The 22,590-nt window shown below is 47.6% G+C and overlaps 1 protein-coding gene across 22 annotated transcripts in view; it reads left to right on the top strand.

Moving 5' to 3' along the window:
* Nucleotides 1-22,590, top strand: part of FHOD3 (formin homology 2 domain containing 3) — a 450,733-nt gene that overhangs the window by 373,394 nt on the left and 54,749 nt on the right. For 16 of the 22 annotated variants that reach the window (XM_045777869.2, XM_087869863.1, XM_045777868.2 and 13 more), the window contains 2 exons: nucleotides 12,955-13,242; nucleotides 20,461-21,341. In XM_045777869.2, the coding sequence (XP_045633825.2) occupies nucleotides 12,955-13,242; nucleotides 20,461-21,341 (1,169 nt within the window). The remainder of the gene's footprint in view (nucleotides 1-12,954; nucleotides 13,243-20,460; nucleotides 21,342-22,590) is intronic. The other 6 variants (XM_045777879.2, XM_045777861.2, XM_045777864.2 and 3 more) reach the window with 1 other exon arrangement.

The following is a 22,590-nucleotide window of genomic DNA, read 5'->3' as shown; positions in this document are numbered from 1 at the left end:
CCCCGATTGAGCTAAACATGAAGGTCCTCTCTGTTCATTGCTTTAATTAGCCTTTCCTTACTTTCACTGAGCCCTGGTAGTCTAGGTCAGAATATCTAATACGTTTACTTCCTATTATTTTCTGAAACTCACAACTGTCTCTGGAAATAAGTGATTCTCACTAATTCAAGAAAGAAGTTTAGTATTCTTATTGGGACAGAATTCTTTGCTATGACTCTTGCAGAAGTTACTGAGGAATAAAAGTAATGTGTACCCACAAGTGAAATCATTTTAGCCAAGTCACCTATTATCCCAGTGGGTAGCGGATCCATATAACCTGTTTTGTGGAAACAAAATGGAGACGCCATCCATCTCAAAACCAGGTGTTGCTGTTGGTCCCTGCAGGGTGGCCCCGTTGGGAACTGCCTTTCCTGGAGGCTAGCGCTGTGTGGCTTTCTTGTTCCCAGGCTGATACACCTGAGTCCATCCCGAGGCTAAGTGGAGAGAAATTACCTTTCCCATTCGAAAGCAGCTGCTGTCATGAGTTCACCAGTGGCTTGTACCCACTAATGCAGCCAATGAAAGTGTACATAGTGGCTAGATTATTGTCTTATTTCTAGCTCCATGCTCTCTGCATCACACACAGAAACAACACTTTAGAGATGCATCTAAAAATTTTACCACACTATATTAATTTAATGTCAGGGGAAAATATGTTCAATGATTTTTTTTCTTCCCGTAACTGGATTCCTAGATATTTCCAATTGTCTTACTGTTGGGCCTTGGAGATATAACCTATATGGCCATGACCTACTCACCAGCATTCACCTGGAGGCATTTACAGAAATGACTGACATGCTGTACTGATATTTTCCTCTCACAGATCCAAGCTTTTAAAGTGCTGGTAAATAGGACTCTTCCTCTAGCTTCCTTGTCCTCTCACCTGGAAATAAAACACAGACCTATAGTTATATCCTGAATTGTTCCATTAGCTTAAATGAATAATCATTTTTCACCTAGGCATCATTCATCATCACAGCTGCTGTCATTGTTACCAGTCATTGACTGAGCACCTTTGTCACCTTGTGTGACATGTTTTGAGTCTCCTTCGGGTGTAGACACTCTCCTCAGTTACCCAATCCACATGGCAGAAATCAGAAACATCTGGTATCCTGTTTCCAGTTGGCACAGTAGCAATGGAATATCATCAGTCATCAGCCTAATGCATGCTGGTTCCCTTGCATAAACCTTTTGGACACCTCCAGTCCAGTATTTCATGAATTGGCAGGAAACTAGATTCCTGTGGTTCTGTGACTCAGGGCGGCCCCACCTCCCCACACCTCACCTGACTGCTGCGACTTGATGCCATTTGGTCAGTTAGACCAAACCTCTCAGAAACTCTACCCAAGGCCAAGGCACTGCCTGCTACACCTGCTGTGGAACTGCTTTAAGAGTTTTTGCAAATCATTGGATTTTCCTGCCTCGCTTTTTCTCCATCTCTAAAAATGGAAAAGGGTAAAAATTTTCCCTTTTTCCCCTCCTATAGAAAATGACAGTTGCCTGCAGCGTGCTTTCATGCACCACATTTTAAAACATAGTCTTGAATCCTTTTGACGTAGATCGAGTATGAGTCCTACTTAAGTATGCTTAAGTGAAGACAAGGCAGGGAATGGCATTGGAAAAGTTGTTAAAGAATGGTATTATGTGAACAACATGATCATTTCATAGGTAGTAATTAGGTATCAAAATCTCTGAAGGGTCTGAGACTTTACCGACTTGTAAGTTACCAAGTTAGCCTGCCACAATTTTGTGGATGGGGGCACAAGACATGAAACTCCAGGGTCAGAGACAATGGATTTTATTACTCATGGCAATAGTAGTAGCCGGAGTATCAGCATTTGTGCCATTTCTCCAAACCCCAGTTCCTGCAAGTTGATGTGAATAGGCCCAAGTGATGGCTGCATACACAGAGAGGAACCTTGAACTTAGGGACACCACATCTTTTATAGTGGGCAGTAAACATGTCTTCCCTTTGTCCCAGAGGGAGACATTATCTTCATCACAGTGAGCTATAAACCAACCAGTGCTTTGCTCCAGGGGGAGACACCATCTCTGTCTTCCAAAACCATTTGCTGTGCACATATCCTTGGAAAGATATTCCAGAGCTAAGACTGTCAGTGCCCCTGCCTGTAAGACTGCAGAAACACAAGAGACCCATGGAGAAAAGTTTCCAAGCATTGGATTATAATGGTTTTTAACCAACATTTACAAATTTGCATCTTAAAATCTGTTTAATGAAAACAAAATATTCAACTTTAGAACAGGAATTAGCTTGTTTGTTCCTATTTGACAAAAAGAAAGCACATCCAGAGTTGCAAGACCCCGTCTGGAGCAGGCACTGGGGGTGAATGAGCTTGTCTGCATCTGGAGGTGCTAACAGGCAATCTGGAAAGACATTAGTGTCTTTCATCCCAGGTGGGAGCCTTGGGTAAATGTTCCCAGGGACATTCCGGAGGCCTCCACAGGTAGGGATGCTGAGCATTCTTCAGTCAGTGTGGTACTTTGAATTTCCCGAGTTGTTGATTAAGAACTGAGAAATAACAAAGATGAGTAACTACCCAGTCCCTTGTAGCATTCTTACCTGTGATCAGGACCTTGACCACCCCCCTGCCATTCCACTTTTCCCTCCAGCACCCCTGCCCCCACTCTACCACCCCTGCCTTTCCCTCACCCACCCTGATAAGGCATTTGTGCAAAATGATACACTGTTTGCAGTGTGGCAGGATAATCACACATTAGCTTTCCAGTCCCTAAAGTATGCTTTTCCAAGAGAACTCCTCGGGTCAGTGACCCTGCAGTGCATCTTACCTGTCTCTGAACATGGCACGAATCTTCAGAGCCTTCTGAAGCTGGGACATCCTCTGAGAAAGCTGCCTCCGCCAGATACATTTGGAAGTTCCAGTAGATTTTTGTTGACTCTCTAGATCGAGCAGCTCTTGGTCCCTGTGTATCCTCTAGATAATCTCCAGATTCAGTGTGTTATTTGGCTTATCATATGTTCCTGCGTTTCTCCTCACTGTTTTCTCATCATTTACCTTAGTCTTTCTCGTCATTCTGTTTCAGTCTTCTTACTGACTCTTCTGCCTGCCTGCCTCCTAAGTATTGGGTTTTCCCAAGGGACCTTTCCCAGCAACCCTCTGTTTTTATGCCTGACTTCTGGCTGTTTTCTCACATCCCCACCTGTGATTGTTAACTCCCGACTATATGATGAAAACCGCCAGGCCTGCATCTCCAGCCTTGGCCTTCTGGAGCTCACGACACATTTATCTAGCCTCCTTAGACATCAGCATCTGAATGCTCCACAGACATGTCACACTCAACAGGTGCCAGTCAGGGGCATTCAGATGGGAGATTTGCCCATCTCTCACCCATAAACTCCCTACCCCCCAAGCCTGTTCGTTCATACCTTCCAGTCCTCATTGGTGTAGACCATCTCTCTTGGCCTAGTCATTTAAGCTGGAAGCATGCATATAATTTTTAACTCCTCCGTCAGTGCTCACACTGGCATGCAATCACCAAGTGTTCATGTGCTCCTTTCTCTCAACTCAGCCCTCCTTCCTGTCTCCCAATTGCCATTGCCTTTGTCCTGCTCTCAACCATCTCTCATGGGGACCATTTCAATAACTTCTAATAGATCTCATATCTTCCAGGTTCTTATTAGCAACCCAACCAAAAAAAATCATATCTGTTTTTAAACAGCTCTAGTGGCTCTCCATTATCTATAGCGTAAAGACAAGACCTTACGTGGCACTCAAGGCTTTGGTTATCCAGTCCCTACTACCAGTCTTTAACCTCCACAACCACCCTTACATGTTAGATTACATCAGCACCAAACCACTGGCACTACCTGAAGGGGGCTATGTTTTCTCACGTGTGCTTCTGTGCTTGAGAGCTCTCTTCCACTAGGGGTCCCCTGGGCTCTTAGCCATCTAATTGAAGCATCTTCTCTAAAGCCCCCTTTGATTCCTCTTATGTGTTTCCCTTACCTCTTGTGCATACCAGGGATACAGGGCTTATCTCACTGTATATGCAGTAAATGGTCCCCCCTCTTGATCTGTGTGTTCCCCAGAGGAGAGCCCATGCCTGCACTCACCTTTGTTATCTCCCACTGCTTGGAGCAGAATAGACATTCGGTAAATGTTTTATGAGCTAGTGAATGAACAAATAGCATGAAAAAAGAAAATACAGTAATCTATAGAGACAGCTGTTTCCCCTGTATCCAGAAATTTACTACATGGGTCATGATGGAGGACACATCTTTGACAACATAGTCTGCTCTATAAAGACTGAAGGAAGGATGGTGGGATAATGTAGAAAAAGAACTCTTACAGAGAATTGACATTATGTGGGCCATTTCCTTCTGAGGATCTAACCCTAAAGGAAGAAGAAAATTCAGAGGATGATTCTTGATAAATTGATAGTTGAGATATTTATTCAACCACCTATTAAAATGTCCCTTATTTTAATATAAATGGATTTTAATATAAATGGATCTTTCTCCTTTTATATGAATGCGCTGACAAGTTCAGATAAACTAAGTTGTTGACTAGATGGATTAGTGACTATAAGTGAAGAAGAGTCAACTGTTTGGGGTGAGAGTTTAAGATTTCTAGTTGTACCCCAGTTGTAGGTCAGCTGGTTCTGCCTAGGCCTGGTCAGACACTACTGGCAGGAAGAGCTAGTATTTTCTTTAGCTAATAGTTGTTTTGATACCATAATATCTCTTGGCTAGACCACTTTATCCTGAAAAATATTTTTGGAAGATATTTTTCACATCTGACTTCCTTATGCCTTAGTGCAGCACCTGACACAACAGAGGTATCACTAAATTTGACGAGTGAGCGAGTGTTGCTACTAATTACATTAGAACATCTAATTAAAAGTAACTTCCTCCTGCTAAGCCTGAAAAAGTGAATTAACCAAAAAAACTCAAGGTCAGTCAATTTATTTGCTAGCTGTTATTATTCAGGACGATCCATTTTAATGCTAGTATATACTTTCCAAAATAGCTGTTTTGTTTGGATGTCACTGATGTTCTGTCTGGGACTATGACAAGAGCTAGCGGTGCTCTTGACATGCATTGCCAGTTTGGAATTAGTGTCTTCATCCTTGAGGAAAGTCTTGCTGTCTTCCTATTTGCTCTTGTAAGAAAATGAGCATGTAGTTAACCTAGGAGGTCCACCAGTCCTACTGGGCATGGAAAGACAAATGAATATTGGAACTGATCCTGTTCTGATCCCGAACTGATCCTGAGCCAAGACAAGATCTGTCCATCTGATTTTAGAAGAATTTAAACAAGTTCAAAGGAAGTCTTCATATCCAGGGGTTGATATCTGGGGTCGTATGGTTTGAGTTCAAGATAATGATAAAACAATGATACAAAATACAGAGTAGTGATACACGATACAATAATCTTAAATTGCTTTTTCTTTTTTCTTTTCATTTTCTGTTTATAGTGTAAAATAGAATCTATCCATTAACCGATATTGCAATAGTTGGACCTGAAACTAGAAACTTCTTTTTTGTCCTACATGATAATACAGTGGAATTATATCCTGTGAACGCCATCAGAAGCATAACCCGAGGGGCAAAGGTGGGGGGAGTGCAGATTTCAATTCGAATGGTGCTTGTAATCCTGCCCAACCCCCAGCTCAGGTGTAGGTTTCCATGTGAGCATGACACAAGGCCCACGGATCTGTTTTTTTCTTGAGTCATTTCTGACTTTCATGTGCCTCATGAAGTGTGAACAGCTCTGCATCAAAAGTGATGTTAGAGTATGAAGATTTGTGTTTCATGGTAACTCGCCCACCACTACAAACCCCATACTTCTTAATGGCATTCCACTGAAGCTAAATGAACACCTTGACTGTTGGAACTGTGAGGGTTGGTGTGGTGTCTATAAAATGGCATCTTCCAAAAGGGCTTCCGAAGGTAATTTTGGCCACATATGGTTTTCATCTTAAGACGTGACTTAGGCTGAGCCTGTTTAGAAAATCTAGATCTCAATTTTGAGAATAAAACTGGGCTAAATTTTGAAGACATCTGAGTACACTAGACTGATGGGTCAGTATTTTGCACATGATAAAGTAGGTTTTTTTGTTTGTTTGTGTAAAGCCTGAGGAGGCTGAGTTGAGCCCATCCTAATGAAACCGTTCCCTTAGAGTAGTGATTCTCAACATGGGACGATCCCTGCTGCCCCCCCCCCCCATCTCCCTCCAAGAGACATTTGGCAGTGTCTCGAGATATTTTTAGTTGTCACAACTGAGGGGGAGGTGCTATTGGCCTCTAGTGGGTAGAGGCCAGGAATGCTGCTGAACTCCCTACAGTGCACAGGACAGCCCTCCCACACCCCAGAATTCTCCAACCCCAAATATCCATGGTATTAAGGCCAAGAAATCCCGCTCTAGAGTGAATCTGAGTGAATAGCTTAGCATGAACTGGCCCAACACCAAACGCAAAGTCTAAAGAATTTCCAAAGTTGTGAGCTTTTTCTCTTGGGACCTTTTTCACATTTATGTGATTAAACCCCAAGTTTAACGTTGATGGTGTTAGTTATGAGCTCTGAACTGGGGAGGTCCCTGGAATGTACAGGATTTGGAGCAACTATTATAGAATTGGCTGGCCCAGCCCTTGGTTTCATAAGACCTGCCAGAGAGCCAAGTCCTGGCAGAGTCATCGAGACACCATCACAGACTGAAATCAATTGAAGCCACCCAAAGACTTATTAAGTTCAGATCTTTCTACCAGCAATTTATCTCTTCAGAGAAAAGTTGCATGACAGGAGATCCCAACTGGACACTCTGGACTCAGCTGTCAGGGACATGGATGAAAGCAGACCTGGAAGGTTCGTGCACGCTGCATGGTATATTTGCTTGTCTCCTCAGGAATGATTATGTACTTCTCCTTTACAGCATAAGTCTCCCACCTCACAGCCATCGTGATTAATAGCCTGAGCTTTCAGTCAGTCCCGTGGGGTGCAAATCCCAGCTCTGCTTGTTGGGGAGGCTGGAAGGAGACAGATGTGCTCAGAGGGTGCCTGAGGGCAGCCAGTGAAGAAACCGTTCACGGAGGTGTGGGGAAGGTCACAGGACCATCCGGTGGAGAAGCCTCCGGAGATGAGCAGTGGTGGGAGACTGTCCACACTGCTCCCACCTCCAGGCCTGGAGGAACTTGGTCCATGCCTGGGACTCAGTGAGAGCTGTGGCCTTGGGAAGGAGGGCACAGGACAGAAACGGAGGCCTGATCACTTCTGCCAAACTGAGGCCCCATGTGAAGAGAGTGGAGTCATAAATACTGCAGCCTCTCCCTCCCTCCCTCCCTCCCTTGCTGCTACCTCCCTGTGAAAGTGAGAGGCAGCCAGCCTCCCAGGGCACAGAGCAGAGAGTGGTCTGGAGGAGCAGCCGTGAGCATCCAGCCCACGGTGTAGCCCTGGACAAGTTGCTTAACCTCTCTGGGCAGGTGTCCTCACTTCCCACACGGGGACACAAATCTTCATACTGCTGGTGTGAGGACTCCATTGCGTGGCGTGTATGCGGTTCCGGGGACGCTCCAGTGTATAGAAGGCGCTCGGTACCCAGTATGCTGGGCCTGATGTCTAGTGAGATTTTCGGGACCAGATGAGTTGGTGCTGGGCTTTCGGAGGGACAAAGAGAACTAGCTGTTAGGAGCCATCCTCTGCCCTGGCTAAGTTGCTCAGGGCCTGCTCTCTCTCATCTCCCTCCCACTTCTGTGATCTGCATGAGGGAAGTCCCAGTATCTGGTGGATACCCTGTTTATATTCTCTCAACAAAAGCAGTGACGTTTTCCCTCTTTCCCTGTGGTTCTCATGTTGATGGGTTCCCATCCTGCTCCCACGCCCAGTCTCTCTCTCCTGTAATGTCTGTTTTCTTTGGATAAAGAATTCCCTTCAGTGGCCATGTTTGGGTTGCAGGCCCGTCCCCAGGATGGCGACAACCAGGTTCCTTGTTACTTCTTTCTGAGTATACTGTGGATCTCTTCCTTTCAATGATTTCTTCCACATTACCTAAATTAGCCATTCCTATATCCCTTTATGCAGTTTAATTTTGATTTTTTTCCCTCCTTTTTCTCCTCTCTGCACTCCCACCTTAAAATTTAGTTTAAAGCCCTTTGAATCAGGTCTGTGCAGGATCTGGCCAAATACATTTTTCTGGCCTTTGCTAAGTGCGTTCTGGCAATGCCAGGATCCCATCAGTCTGCTCCATTAGGATGGAAGACAGGTGCCGGTTTTGGATGCCTTTTATGTTGCCAGGCATTTCTTGCCATGTCCTCCCTTTGCTTCCATACTCATGCCTGCTGTGGGAAGGACTACCTGGTGCTTGGCCCAGGAACTTCTTTTAACTCCTCTCCTCCTCCGCCCAGTCCCAGAGATGCGGCAGATCTTCACGTCCTTCCTTCGTCCGGGGTGATAGGCGGGCATGGCTGCTGATGGAAAGGCTGGGGGCGGGGAGCCCTGGCAGCCCCTGACTTGCAGGTTTGGTTTATTGCAGTCATTTCTGACCCTGCATCAAAGGCAGGGCTTCAGGGTCCTTACAGGCATGTGCTCGGGAATGGGTACCCTGCCCAGCACCATGGCCTGGGCCTTCACTCTTCCCTCCCCAGCCTTGCTTTCTGAGGACAATAGGAGAGGCCTCCCCACAGAGGGGTTGTGTGGATTTAGGAGACCGTTCATGTGAGGTGTGCTCCATTGCAGTCCTCAGAGGGAGACAGCACCCCATGCTTCCCTCAGATGCTGACTGGCTAGCTCCCCTAGTGGCTCTCTGGAGTGGGATCAGCTTCCCATGGGCGTCATGTTTTTATTCATCATGGTCTGTTGAGCCCCAGTGTCTGGCATTCGCCTCTTCCTCCTGAGTCTCTGTCTGCAGGGCTTGCTTCCGGGACTGGGTGCTCCACATGACTGATGAGCTTCACCCATAGCACCAGGCATGTGTCAGCTGTCCCAGCGGGAAGTGTTGTTTGCCTGTCTCTACCTACAGCAGCTCTCACTGCCCTTAGCATGACGTCCCAGGTCCTCACCCCGCCTTGCAAGAACAGCAAGACAGCTTTCATTCCTCCAGCGTGCCCTGTGCTCCCGGTCTCTGCACATGCTTTTTCCCTCTGCCCAGAACATGGCCACTCTTCACCCTTTTAACTCATTTTCCTCCTTGGAGACCCTGCTTAAATGTCATTTTGGCAAAGCGGCTTATGTTCCTTCCCAGGCCTTGCCGAAGTCCCTTGCCATACCCGCCCCCCGCCCGCCCCCCAGGGCACCATGCTGCTGTTTTTAGAGCTCTGTCACATGTATGGGTATGTTTAACCGTGTCTGGGTGAGCCTGGGGGCTGGGATGTCCATGTTCATTGGGGTAGGGTTCCCCCACCTTTGCCATACGGGGGCCATGGCCAGGCACATAGGTTCTCTTTGCTCCTCTGTGATCCCTGTGATGACAAGCACTGGGTCTGTCACTTGTGTCACTCACGGATCACTGTGTCTTTCACCACCAACACCATTGTTGGGCCAGAGAAAGGTTCACTAAACACAAGGACCAGCAATAGGGGGAAGTCGTGAGCAGTTTCCACCCTTAGGTGTTGACAAATGCCTTAGCTCTCTTTAGGGCTGTTCCTGGAGACTCCTAGGATATGGTTCCTCCTGCTTCCTGGGTACTCCAGGAGGGTAGATGATACTTTTCCCCCTGTCCGCCCAGAGTGGGGTAGCCTGGCAGAGGGCAGTGTCAAGGAATGGGGGTGTATGTGTGGAGAGGGTGCTGATAAGAGGGGACCTGATGGAGAAGAATGGGAAAGGGGAGCAGAAATGTTCTGAAACTTGGGGTACAGCCTCAGAGAGCTTCCTGGGTGTCAGCGAAGACTTTGGGAGAGCAGACGTCAGCTCAATACTGTGCTGGGCGCTCGTGGACACAAGAGGAAGGTCAGGTCTCAGCCCTTGGGGACCTTTTGCCCTTGTCATTCCTGTGTTTGATTAATGCAGCTGCAGAAGGGCTCTGCCGTGGGTCCCGGCTGCTCCTTCCAGGGATCCCCTGTCCCTTGTTATCCAGTGCCCTCCCTTGGGTGCCCAGCGACATACCACTGTGATCCCCATTGATGGGTTCTCACGTCCTGTTTCCGTAGCTGAGGAGCAAGCCCTCTGAAAGCCGGGGTGTGTGTTCTGTCAGTGACAAGTGTGCGGCCAGGCATGTGCAGGACGGGTGTTGTCAGGAAGGAGCAGTGGTGTGTGTTTGCGCCCACATCGTCACTCTCTAGCTGTGCTGGTTTTGCTTGACTCGAATGTGTGTATTTGTCCGTCGCCAGGACAGCCTCCCATGCCACAGATTTGCAGTCTGGCCTTGTGCTACTGAGTCTGCGTTCTGGTCAGGAGGCGGGTGTGGCGATGGCTACCTCCCCAGCAGTCATGACAGAGAGACCACCCGCTGGTCGATCGCACGTGGAAATGCCTCCATGAAGTGGGGCCCTAGCGGAGGGGTGTGAAATTGTTTCGTGTCTTAGCCACAAGGATGTGTGGCTCGCTAGCACGTGCATGTCTGTCACCACACCTGTCCAGAAGGCCACGGCTCATCAGGGGCCAGAGTCGCTGCTTCGGTGGAAGGACGCATGATGGCGGCGTGCGCATGCGCTGAAGTCAAACCGCCACTGAATCCTGGGTCTTTCCCACTTCGCATGCCCAGTGTCCTGGGGATGGAGAGTGGACACAGACCCACGGCAACCACCCTGTCAGTGATAAAGCCACAGGGAGGCACCCCAGCCAGTGTTCGCCATATGCTCGCCAATTAAACCTCAAATGCCTGCCACATGCTAGACGGTTGGAAACACATTTTCGTTTTGATGTGGCTGCTCTGAAGTAAATGTGCGCAAGGACATATGCCTGCTGTCAACCGAAGGATGACAGTGGTATTGGTCACACGGTGCTCTGCCTTGCTCGTAAACGAAGGGGTGTTTGTAGCTCCTTGCTAAATAGTTTATTATCAGATGAAGACGAAATCACCATAAAAATTCCTCTAATACCAAAGGGAATTTTTCTCAAGGATGTATTCACTCTTTCCCTGTACTCAGCTCAGTCTTTGCTTTTGAGGAAGAGTGTCCGATGGTACCACACTTACGTATGTGGGCTCATGGTTGTATGTCCTTTGGTTTCCTCCTGCTACTGCCAGGCAGCACATCTCGGCCTGGAAACTTTGTCCTCATATCACCAGTTCTTGGGGACACCCAGCAGGACAGCCAGTAGACAGCAGAGGGCCTTTGTTGCCCCGGCCTGCCTTCCTCCAGTCTCCCAGGGAAGCAGGTTGCTGTACTAGACTAGAAGATAGACAGCCTGTCATGAAGCCACGGGCAGGCGGAACGGAGAGGCTCTCTGACCTCTACACTCACGTCCTACCTGATGGGCACTGGAGAGACTCCTGGAGGAGTGATTCTTCCTTCCGTGGCTGGAAGTTACCCAAGGACATAAGGAGAAGCTGACGTTGCACCTTCCCCCAATTCCCTCTTTCTCGGAGGAAGGCAGCCTGAGAGCAGATGGGGGGTGGGGGTGCTGGACCCAAGGAGTCTTGGCAGAATGACTTCTGGCTGGGAAGCTGAGGGCAGCTGGGCTCCTGGCCAGTGAGGCCTGAGCTCTCCTGTCCCATAGGAATGGCACTGGCTGGCCTGCTGGAGGGCGAGTTCTGCAAACTCCACTGGCAGCCATCCCCCCCTTACCTGAGCCAGCAGGTTGCCTCCCCAGAGGGAACGCCCTGATCTGCTTGTTTTCCTGGGGTCTGGGCAAGTGTCTTACAGTTCCTGCCCTGTGCAGACCCTGCTGACTTTCTGTATTTGCGGAGCATATGCCTAGGGCTTGAGCACGTGCTCTTAGGGCACACTGCCATGATTCCAGCGATGTGGTTTCGCCCAGCCCTGCTCTCAGGAGTCACCTGTCTCCCTCTGGCCTTCACGTGTGGCAGCTGACTCAGAACTTTCTGTATTCTCAGTCATTTGCTACCGATATATGGTGCCCAGCTGAGAATTTTGCTCAGTAAAACCACGCAAGGCCATACTATGCCATTTTCCTGTTCTGTAGAGGATGTCACACATGGGAGCATGAACATTTTACCTTGCTACGGGCATCAAATCTCCAGTCTTGATAGGTTTATACATAGTTCTGTGCCCGTGAGTGATTCTCCTGAACAACTTTCAAAATCATGGGCTAATCAAATTATGAGCAAACCTAATTCAAGTAAAGGGCGACAGTGCCCATTGGTTTGGCTACTGATAAAACACATGGCTGCTCCTGGTTTGTAGCAAAATACTGCAAACAGTGACTCACAGTAGACCCGTTCATTCTCTCACAGTTTCCATAGGTCAGAAGTCCAGCAGGGTTCAACGGGGTTCTCAGCCCTGGGTATCACGAGGGCCCACTCAAGGCAGAGGCTGGCCTGTCTCTTACTGGAGGCCCTGGGAAGAATCCACTTCCAGGTTCATTTACGTTGTTGGCAGAAGTCGGTTTCTTGCACTCATAGACCCAAAGTCCCTGTTCTTTATTTTATGTTGGCCAGGAATTGCTCTCAGCTTCTAGAGGGCCACTCACATTCCTTGTCCGTCACATCACCCCTCCATCTTTAAGGCCACATGTTTCTAATCTCTCTTTGTTTTTTGTGGCCAATCAGAAAACACTGTGCTTTTAAAAGTCTCACTGGGTTGTATCAGGCCCCCCTAGATAATCTCCACATCTTAGAGTCCAGTGACTGGAGACTGCACCATCAGCAGTCCCTAGAGGAGTGTTTGACTGAATGACCAGGGGATGCGAATCCTGGGGGCCATCTTTAGAAATCTGCCCACACCAAACAGCAAAGAGGAATCAACCTCATGTCGACTTTCACACCTCACTTGACATTCCCAAGAAATTCCTGTTGTGATTAAAATCTCCATTGTTGTCTCCAGCAGGGAGTGCTGGGGATCCTGAGCCTGGACGGGAGGCGGAGGTGGAGGTGGGGCAGGGCACGGATGAGGCCAGCCCTGAAGTAGCCCCTGCCTGCGTGGGAGCAGAGAGTGACGTGGAGCGAGCACTGGAGCAAGAGCCGGAAGAGCGGGCTTCCCTCAGTGAGAAAGAGAGGCAGAGTGAGGAGGTGAACGAGAAGGACAACTGCTCTGCCTCCAGCATCTCGTCCTCCAGCAGCACGTTAGAGAGGGAGGAGAAGGAGGACAAGCTCTCCAGGGACAGGGGAACTGGTAATATAGCCCCTTTTCTTCGTAAATACATTCCAGGGAACCCTGGGCGGGGGAGTTGGTTTGCTGGCCAGAGGTGACCCTGCTGGCTCAGCTCACTCACTGGGTTGTGTCACCTGGTGTCTGGAGGTGAGGGGTGTGGCCACGCTGTGGGCAGCCCTCAGTTTCCTGCCCCATGGGGAGGTGGCCCCCATGCCCTGTGCCAGGCTGTTGTACCATCACTTCAACAGGTGGAAAAATGGCCCAATAATGAGGACAGCAAAGGACTTTTCCTGAGGAATAAGTCCCAAAAGAGAAATTCCTCATTTCCTTCTAATTTCTTTTTAACAGCAAATGTAGCTTTTTTTTCTGTGTTAAATTTAGACATATGTCATGTTGGTATCCGCTCCCTTGAAAATTTCTTCAGTGAAGTGTGCGAAGCCATTATGATGGACATTTCAGACCAGAGCAAATTTGTTAAAATGAATTGAATGAGTACTTCTAGAAAGAAAGTGGCAGCTCGAAATGTGCTGAAGTCAGTTTGATGTACGCCAGTGGCATAAACATAATTTAAGGAACTTTCTTCAGTATGCTCAGGGCCACTCTTTTGTTAGAAAGTATTTGCTTTTCTTTATGAAATTAGATCTTTTTGTCATTATAGCGGATTCTCATTCAGTTCATTTGTGTAATGGTGACTTTATGATGAGAGACCAAATGGAATGTTAATCCTCACTGGGGACTCAGGGAGGGTGCCACAGAGGATTATAGGAATAATTATTGATTTATGGTTCATATGCAACCCCATAAGATTGATTTTTCTACCCATGACTTGTGAGCTGTTGAGATGACAGCCACCTCTCTCGACTAACACCCTCCACCAGTGGACCCAAGTCTTACTAGCCAGCCTTCATTAACCTACAGGCTGATACACACTCAAGGACCCTATGTCTTGGGCCCAAAGTGCATCATGGAAGCTCTGCTGGGGCCTGCCAGCCAGTGACATGACCTGTGCATGGCTCGTTAGCTCATAGATTAAGGATACATGGTCCCTGAGGCATGGGTGTGTGAATGAAAATTGAATGAATGAATGAATGGAGCCATCATGCCTACCATGAGACCTATCAACCAGTGGCTTAGTCCTACTTGATATTTGAGTTTTCACCAGCTACATTAATAAGTTTTATTCTTTATATTGCTGGCCATTATGATGCACTGAACAAGAACTGGAAGTCTGTGAGTTCACATCTTAGTAATTATTGTATTGAAAATCTCGTGTCTAGTTGAAGATGTATGTGCTAGAAGGAATTACATATACTGATATTTAATTTTCTTTCAAAATCGGATGGCAGTTAGTGTCCCAAATTCTACTTGTTAGTATTCACATTTAATGTGATTATGGTCACGGTACAGGGAGTTGGGTCGGGTAAGTCTTCTTGATCAGTTTGGTCTTAAATCATGTTTTATTATAAATAGCTGTAGGCATTATTCATCACCACTAGGTTTAGCTAGCCTAAAACATATCAACAAGTTGGGTTGGTGAGAAGAAGCCAAGGAACAGAACTTTCTTGGATCAGATTGTCCAATATTTTTCCAAATAAGGGCAACTTTCCAAAAATGGAGACTCTACTCCCAGTGAAGAACCATTGACTTTCTACCAAAAGCTGGTGGTGTCCAAGACTATTGACTCAGGAATTAGGGCTCTGCAGTGGTTTTTTCTGCTTCAGTCTGGGGCTATTAAGAGATGTGATTGTGTTTATTTGTTGTAGCTTCTTAGTTCCTAGAAAATCCTGCTCCTAGGCACCATCAGCAGCTGTGAAGTCAGGCAGCTCTGTCATCATAGCTCTTGCCTTTCAGAGTGTTCTCAATTCACAAAAGCAATCAGAATGATCCTAGTGATTGTATCCATTACTCAGAAATGAATCTGTAGGGCTTGAAAGAGTCTCAACTTATTCTGGTTGTGTGGCTTTCTTTTTGGTTCATGTGTTCCACTCCACGGTGTTAGTGTGAGAGGCTTTATCGTAGCATTTGTTACACTTCGCTGTAATGCCTTGTATAACTGTCTTTTACCTCCACTTGAGTGTAAGCTTTGTGAGGATGGGGATGTCTGTCTTATTCATTGTGAGTCCTCACTTCCTAGCCATAGGACTAGAACATAGTAGAGGCTCAAAAAAAACCGCTGATGAATAATCGAATCAAGAGGCATCTGGCTAAGATGGAGCAGCTCTGTAGTTCCCAGTCCCTTCCTCTTACAACTAAAATAGGAACACCCTGGGCATAACAGAACAATCAATCATAGGATGACTCTGAAAAGTGGAAAGAAGGCAGACTGTCTAAGGACCTTTGGACTTCAGTGACATGGCAGTGAAGCTCTAAGTAAATCCTATTCCCATAGCCAAAGAATTGGGAAAAGGATTGCCTAACAGAACAGAAAACCTTCTTGGCTATTAATACATGCCCTACCCTAGACAAGCAGTAATGGAAAATCTGCTGCTGTCCTATTCCTCTCCCACCTAGTAATTTCAGTGGGACCAAAGAGGAAGTGATCTTCTATAACTTCCACTCCATGGAAACAGGGGTGACACAGTTCCCATTCTCCCCTCCCTCCAATTCTGTGGTGTCAGTGGGACTCAGGAGGGAGCTAGTCCTCTGTCCCCTGCCCAACCGAAGCCAGTAATGCTCTCTCATTTCCTTGCTGGGGGTAGTTCTGGGCTAATAGGGAACTGATATTCTATCCCCTACAGGGCAGAAGCAAGGGGCATCCCAGTACCCCTATTGAGGTAGTGTCAATGGGGTCCTATAGAGATCTGAGATTTCACTTTCACCCAGTAGGAGAGAGACTTAAGGAGGCAGTGGAAGAGGACTAACCAGCATTCTATTGCCCCTGCCCTCCTTCTCTGACACCAGCTGGGCCCAGCAGGGAACTCAACCTCCATCCCCACCCAGCACAAAAAAAAGGCAGAATGATGTGGTTGGAGGTAGAACTAGTCTGCAATCTATTCTTCCCAACCCAGAATCAGTAGGGACCAATGGAAAGCTGGGAAAATATTTGGAGAAATAAGGACTGAAAATTTCCCAAATTTAGCAAAAGGTGTAAACCTCCAGATTTAAGAAGCTAAGCAAATACTAACGGGGATAAATCCAAAGAAATTCATACCAAAACAAATGATAATCAAACTTCTGAAAACTAAAGATCGAAAATAAAAAGTCTTGAATGGGAGTAGGAAGAAACAATGCGTTATCTATAGAAGAATGCCAATTCCAACTGTTTCATCTGAAACATGGAGGCGAGCAGGAAGGGGCACAGCATTTGTCAAGTGCTAAAAGACTAGAATTATTAACCTTGAATTCGGGATCCAGTGGAGGTAGCCTTTAAGAATGAAGAGAAAAATGAGGACATTCTCAGTTAAAGATAAACTTAGAGAATTTGCCACTCGCAGGCTACTCTTGAAGAATGGCTAAAGGATGTTCTCAGAACAGAAAGGGAATGATGACAGAAGAAGGCTCGGAATTTCAGAAAGAAATAGAACAATGGAATAGGTAAAAATAATAAATAAAAAAGACTATCTTTGCCTTATAAGTTTCTTAAATCTATGTGATGGTGGAAGCAAAAATTAAAATGTGATGTGTCGTGCTCAAGTATGTAGAGGAAATAGTTCGGACAGTTCTGTTTTTGAAGTGGAAGGGACGGTAAAAGGGTCTAGATGGAAGTAAGGGTTCCGGGCTTCAAGTAGCAGAATATCAATCCCAGCACACAGAGAAGTTAGCGTGCACATCGTAATTCCCAGGGCAACTTTTAAGACAATGGTATGAAGCAGCATAACCAAAACCAGTAAAAATCGAATTGAAATTCTAAAAAATATTCAGGTAACCCACCTGAGACCATAAAAGGAGAAACAGGAACTAAAACAAAGAGAACGAACAAAAAATAAAGAGGCAGACTGAAGCCCTAACATAATAATTACTTTATGTTTTGTAAGTAGTCTCTACACCTAACGAGGGGCTCAGACCCACAACCTCAAGGTCGAGAGTGACACGCTCTACTGACTGAGCCAGCCAATAATTACTTTAAATTAAAAGATGGAGATGTGCAGAGTAGATACAAATATAACCCAACTATATGCCATGTATACAAAACTCCTTTTAAACATAAGGGCATAGACAGATGGAAAGTTAAAAGTTGGGAAAAGATATACCATGCTACCATTAATCAAAGACAGGCAGGAGAGGCTATATTAATATCGGATAAAGTAGACTTCAGAGCAAAGGAAATTACTAGAGACAAAGAAGCAACACTACGTAATGATCCAAGAAGACCTAAGTGAATAAAGAGAGTAAGGGAGAACACCAGCATTTAAAATACCACCTGATTTTGTCCTTTTCCTTGTTGACAAAATAAGAAATTGCAACATTTCTCAGTAAATGGAGAAGGAGAGAGACTCAGCCACTTTATGTGCTACAGCTCCCTGACCTCAAAGCAGTCTTCCCACTTATGGGGCTGTCTGGCCAGGTGTAGGGACTCTGGGCACCCAGATTTTCCCATTATGTCCTCAAATGCCATCTCTTCCCTCTTTGATGGTGGTTGTCTCCTAAGTGTATTGTTTGAGAGGGTTCAAGAGCTCCTTGTTCTGGTTATTGGTCCTTTGGTGAGGTTAGGTCATTGCTGAGCAGAGGACGAAGCTTCAAAGGAAACAGAGCACCAGGGGACCTTTGTGCTTCTCCAGTAATGCCTCCTCTAAGATCAGGGCAGGGCCATGTGGGAGAGACCAGTGTCCCTCCCTCCCAGCAGGTTTGATTGGGCCATTCTCCTTTGGTGGAACACAAGCTCCTGATGCATGTGTCCGTGGCCTAGGTCCCTGCCACTCCCCAACACAAGTATCCACAGAGGCCCTGGGTACATGATGGAACTCACATCCTGAATGCCCGCCAAACAGCCCTGCTGGCCCTTAGGAAGCAAACTCAGAGGAATAATATTCCTGACCGTTCATTGATTCATCCTAGATGCTTGGAGTACAACAGTGAACAACAGCAACCAAATAACTCTAATCCCTGCTCTTGTAGAGTTTACATTCCAATGAAGAGGACAGTTGAACAAGTAATTATAATCATTCCAGTGGTAGGACAAAGGCAGCAATAAAATAAATAAGGAAAGTGTGTGGAAGATGAGGCAGTACTAAGTGCTCTGGTGACGAATGCCAGCAAGGGTGATAAATGGCGTTGGGGAGAGGGAGCGAGCGTTGCACAATTTTAAATAAGGTGATTGGGGAAGACTTCACTGAGAAGATAGCGTTTGAGGGAAGACCTAAAAGGAGGTTGAGAAGCAAATTGTGTGGTTAGATGGGTGCACTTTGTGTTGGGATAGGCAAAGGCCCTGAGGCCAGATCTTGCCCGGTGAGGTCTAGGAAATGTCAAGCAGCTACTGTAGCTAAAGAGGCCCAGGTATGTTTGTCAAGAAAATTAATGTGGGTTCACACGAGGCTTGGGAACGTGGAAAGGTCACTGGCTTTTTTCTTGGTGGAATTGGCAGCATTAGAAGTCTTTGAGCAGAAAGATCTGATCAGACCTTTTAACACATCGCATTGCTGTTAAGAACTGACTCTAGAGAGACATGCATGGAAGTTGGGACCAGCTAGGGGACACCCCTGCGGTGTTGCAGGCCAGAAACCATGCTGGCTCAGACTAGGACCATGGCAGGGCAAGTGATGAGAAAAGTGGGAGGATTCTGCATGTGACTTGAAGATTTTGCTAACAGGATGCCCTGCTGTATTAGGTGCCCATGTGAAAGAATAGGAGTCCAACGACTGAGATTTTTGGAATTGGCAGCAAGATGGATGAAAGTTGCCATGTCTGAGATAGGAAAGGGCTGCAGGAGAAGCAGGTTTGGAGAGGGGGTGGGGATGAGGGCAGCGATGGTACCTAAGGCCCGAAGACTGGATGAGATGGGAACTAAGTGTACAAGGACACGAGGTGCAAGGACATTTAAAGGGTAAAGATAAGGAGGAACTGGCATAGGAGACTGAGAAGGAGCAGCCAGAGAAATGGAAGCAGCCCAGGTGAGTACAACATCCTAGAAGCCAAGGGAAGGCTGTGAGTAAAGGAGGGAGTGAGCTGCTGGGTCTAGTGCAGCACCAAAGTCTTTGACCACCTGGGAAGGAGCAGCTTTGGAAAGCGGTGAGAGCAAAAACTTGATGAGACTGGGTTCAAGAGAGAGAATAAGGAGAAAAATCGGAGCAGTGAGCAAAACAACTCTGATATGCAGCTTTACTTTAAAGGAAAGGAGAAAAGTTGGATTATAGCTGGAGGGCTAAGTGGAGTGGAGTTGTTTTTTTGTTTTTGTTTTTTGTTTTTTTAAGATGGGTGAAATTACGCCATGTTAACATGCCAGCAGGAAGGTCTAGTGGGAGGAGCATGGGAAATGCCAGACAGAGAACTGCTGGAATGGCTTCCAGATGCACATGGGAAGTGACTGACCCTGCTAAGGGGGGTGGTTTATTGGCAGTCACTGGAGGGAGGCCATGGCTGGGGTTCAGGTGCAGGTGGGCGGAAGGCCAGATGAGACCCTGGAAGATCTCCTCTGACTTCTGTTAATCTGTTGAACTGGGAAGCAAGGCTATGCTGGTGTGCAGATGAGATGGTGGGGAGGGTAGAGGAGAGAGGGGAGGTGGGAAAGGTCCCCCAGGAAAGGTGGTGAATGAGGCTGCAGGCAGCGTTAAGGGTTTCCTGGAGACTGGTGACCACAGACTTAAAATACGACTGGAGACATGGTTTATGTGTGTCCCCAGGCATTTGGGGTGCGCTGATACAGATGTGGAGTGGAGGGGGAAACAAACATATCTGCAGCCTTTCCAACACTGTCCTATGGTGGGCGAGGGAGCGTCTTCCTTGCCTCCCTGTGTCTAGTTAGGACAGAAGCCCCTTAGTTACCTGTGGCTGGGTGGGTCCCGACCCGCTGTCATGGGTGGGCAGTAAAAGTGAGGAAAAGACTCCCATGAGCCACAGTGGGAGCTGAGAGCAGCATCCTACCTACAAGTGTCTTGGGTCCTGGAGCAGGTCATTGTGACTTTGACCAGCATCTCTTCCTGGTCAAGAGCATCCTGTCCGCTGTGACCCCTTCCTTTTCAATCGCTTTATTTCAGTGTCTTCTCTGTCACTCTGTGTGTAAGGCCTCTCTATCACCTAACGGCTTTCTCATGAGACTAGGCACCTGCCACTTGCTCACTTTTTTTCCCACCTGTATGCTTTCAGGTTTGTGGTCCACGGGTGTTCAGGATGCTGGTGTAAATGAACAGTGTGGCGACATCCTCACCAACAAAAGGTTCATGCTGGACATGCTGTATGCCCATAACAGAAAGCCCACGGATGACGAGGAGAAGGCGGAGAGCGAGAGCGGGAGGACTGAGCCGGGCGCGGAGGCGGTAGCCAGCCTGGCTAGCAGGATATCCACGCTGCAGGCCAACTCTCTGGCCCAGGATGAGAGCGTCAGGAGGATGGACGTTGGCTGTCTGGACAATCGGGGCAGCGTGAAAGCCTTCGCTGAGAAATTCAACAGTGGGGACCTAGGGAGAGGGTCCGTCTCCCCTGACGCCGAGCCTGATGACAAGGTCCCAGAGAAAGCATCCGCACAGCCGAAGACAGAATCCGACTACATCTGGGACCAGCTCATGGCCAATCCGAGGGAGCTCAGAATCCAAGACATGGATTTCACCGACCTGGGGGAGGAGGACGACGTGGACGTCCTGGACGTGGACCTGGGTCCCAGGGAGGCCCCGGGGCCGCCGCCCCCGCCCCCGCCCACGTTTCTGGGTTTGCCGCCCCCGCCCCCACCGCCCCTGCTGGACAGCGTGCCTCCCCCTCCAGTCCCCGGTAATTTATTGGCTCCTCCTCCAGTATTCAACGCTCCTCAGGGCTTAGGGTGGCCCCAGGTCCCCCGGGGTCAGCCTGCATTCACCAAGAAAAAGAAGACCATCCGTCTCTTCTGGAATGAAGTGCGGCCGTTTGAGTGGCCATGTAAGAACAACCGGCGCTGCAGAGAATTCCTGTGGTCGAAACTGGAACCTATTAAGGTGGACACGTCCAGGCTGGAGCACCTGTTTGAGTCTAAATCTAAGGAACTGTCCGTCTCGAAGGTACCGCTAGCATCCCAAATGCTCCTTGATTTGCAGAGTTCCTTTCCGCTCTTGAGCTCTTGAGTAGGACTGAGAGCTCTATTGTATTTCAAAATCCTTTCATGCTGCTTTGGCTATGTGGTAAAAAGAGGCGGTCCGTATAAAAGTCTGCCCTTTCCGAGATTAGTCTGTGTCCTGTGCTAGACGTAAACTGCACCAGTACAGGACCCTTGATTGGCTAACATGGACGGCAGCCTCCTAACACGGTCAGGCAAAGTAGCTTTCAAAGAACCGAATAACCCAGAGGAAAAGACAGCACGATCCACCAGGGAACATGAGCATAGCCCAATCATAGATGCTGGCATTAATTGGAGGAAAGCAGTCGTGCAGATTTATCAGACAGATGGATTTTATCCAGGGGATGGGTCTACTTACTCTTACCTTGGTTGATTCTAGTTGATGGTAGTGGTAGTCTATTGGAACCTCAGCTGTAACCACACAGCTGAGTCTAAGTCTTAGATTTAATCTAAGACTTAATTTAGTTTAAATCTGAGTCCTTAGATTTAGAGTCTGCAAGACTTACCGGCCGGAACTTACCATAAATTAGTTTTAGCTCCACATGTGTTCCATTTATCAGCGTTTTGGGTGAGTATAAAGCCACCTGAGTCGGGCTCCCCAACCTGCCAGTCCAGTATGAATTCTGAATCAAAAAGCACGTGCAGCATTGTCCAGACAAGAGTGCTCTTCAGACGAGGAGCCAAGTGACAGGATCAGTGACTGGTTGAGGAGGGGTGGGGCCTTGGAGGGTAGGGCAGCTCTTCCTAAGTTGGCCTTTACACTGATGTTAATTTCTGCCCAGTCTCAGCAGTGATGTGAGTCTAAACAATTCCAGCCTCAGGAACCCCCCCATGTCAGAATTAAAGCTTCCTCCTGCTTATAAATCCAAACGGCTAGAATCCAGCACAGCAAATCAGGTCCTGTCAGTGCGCTCCTTCAGCCGAAAGGAGACGCCCTTTGGTCCTCTCTAGGAAATGACATCGAGGAAGGTGAGGTTGGGCACCCGCTCTGTGCGTCTGTGTCCTGACTTTCCCAGGACTGGTGACGTGGTGCTGAGCCGCCCGCACACCCCCTTCGGTTCTTCCAGTGCAGCCCGGCATTTGGGAGAAGACAGGCCCGGCTGGTTTAAACAGCAGTGTCTGATGGCCCGGAGTTACCCGGGGCCTGCCCTCGCTCACACCACCCTCCAACCCACTGATCTAGTTGGCTGGTC

The sequence above is a fragment of the Ursus americanus genome, chromosome 19 (assembly GCF_024610735.1).
Source record: "Ursus americanus isolate L20-20 chromosome 19, mUrsAme1.1.p, whole genome shotgun sequence".
Classification (NCBI taxonomy): Eukaryota; Metazoa; Chordata; class Mammalia; order Carnivora; family Ursidae; genus Ursus; species Ursus americanus.
This window is presented reverse-complemented; position numbering and strand designations above follow the sequence as displayed.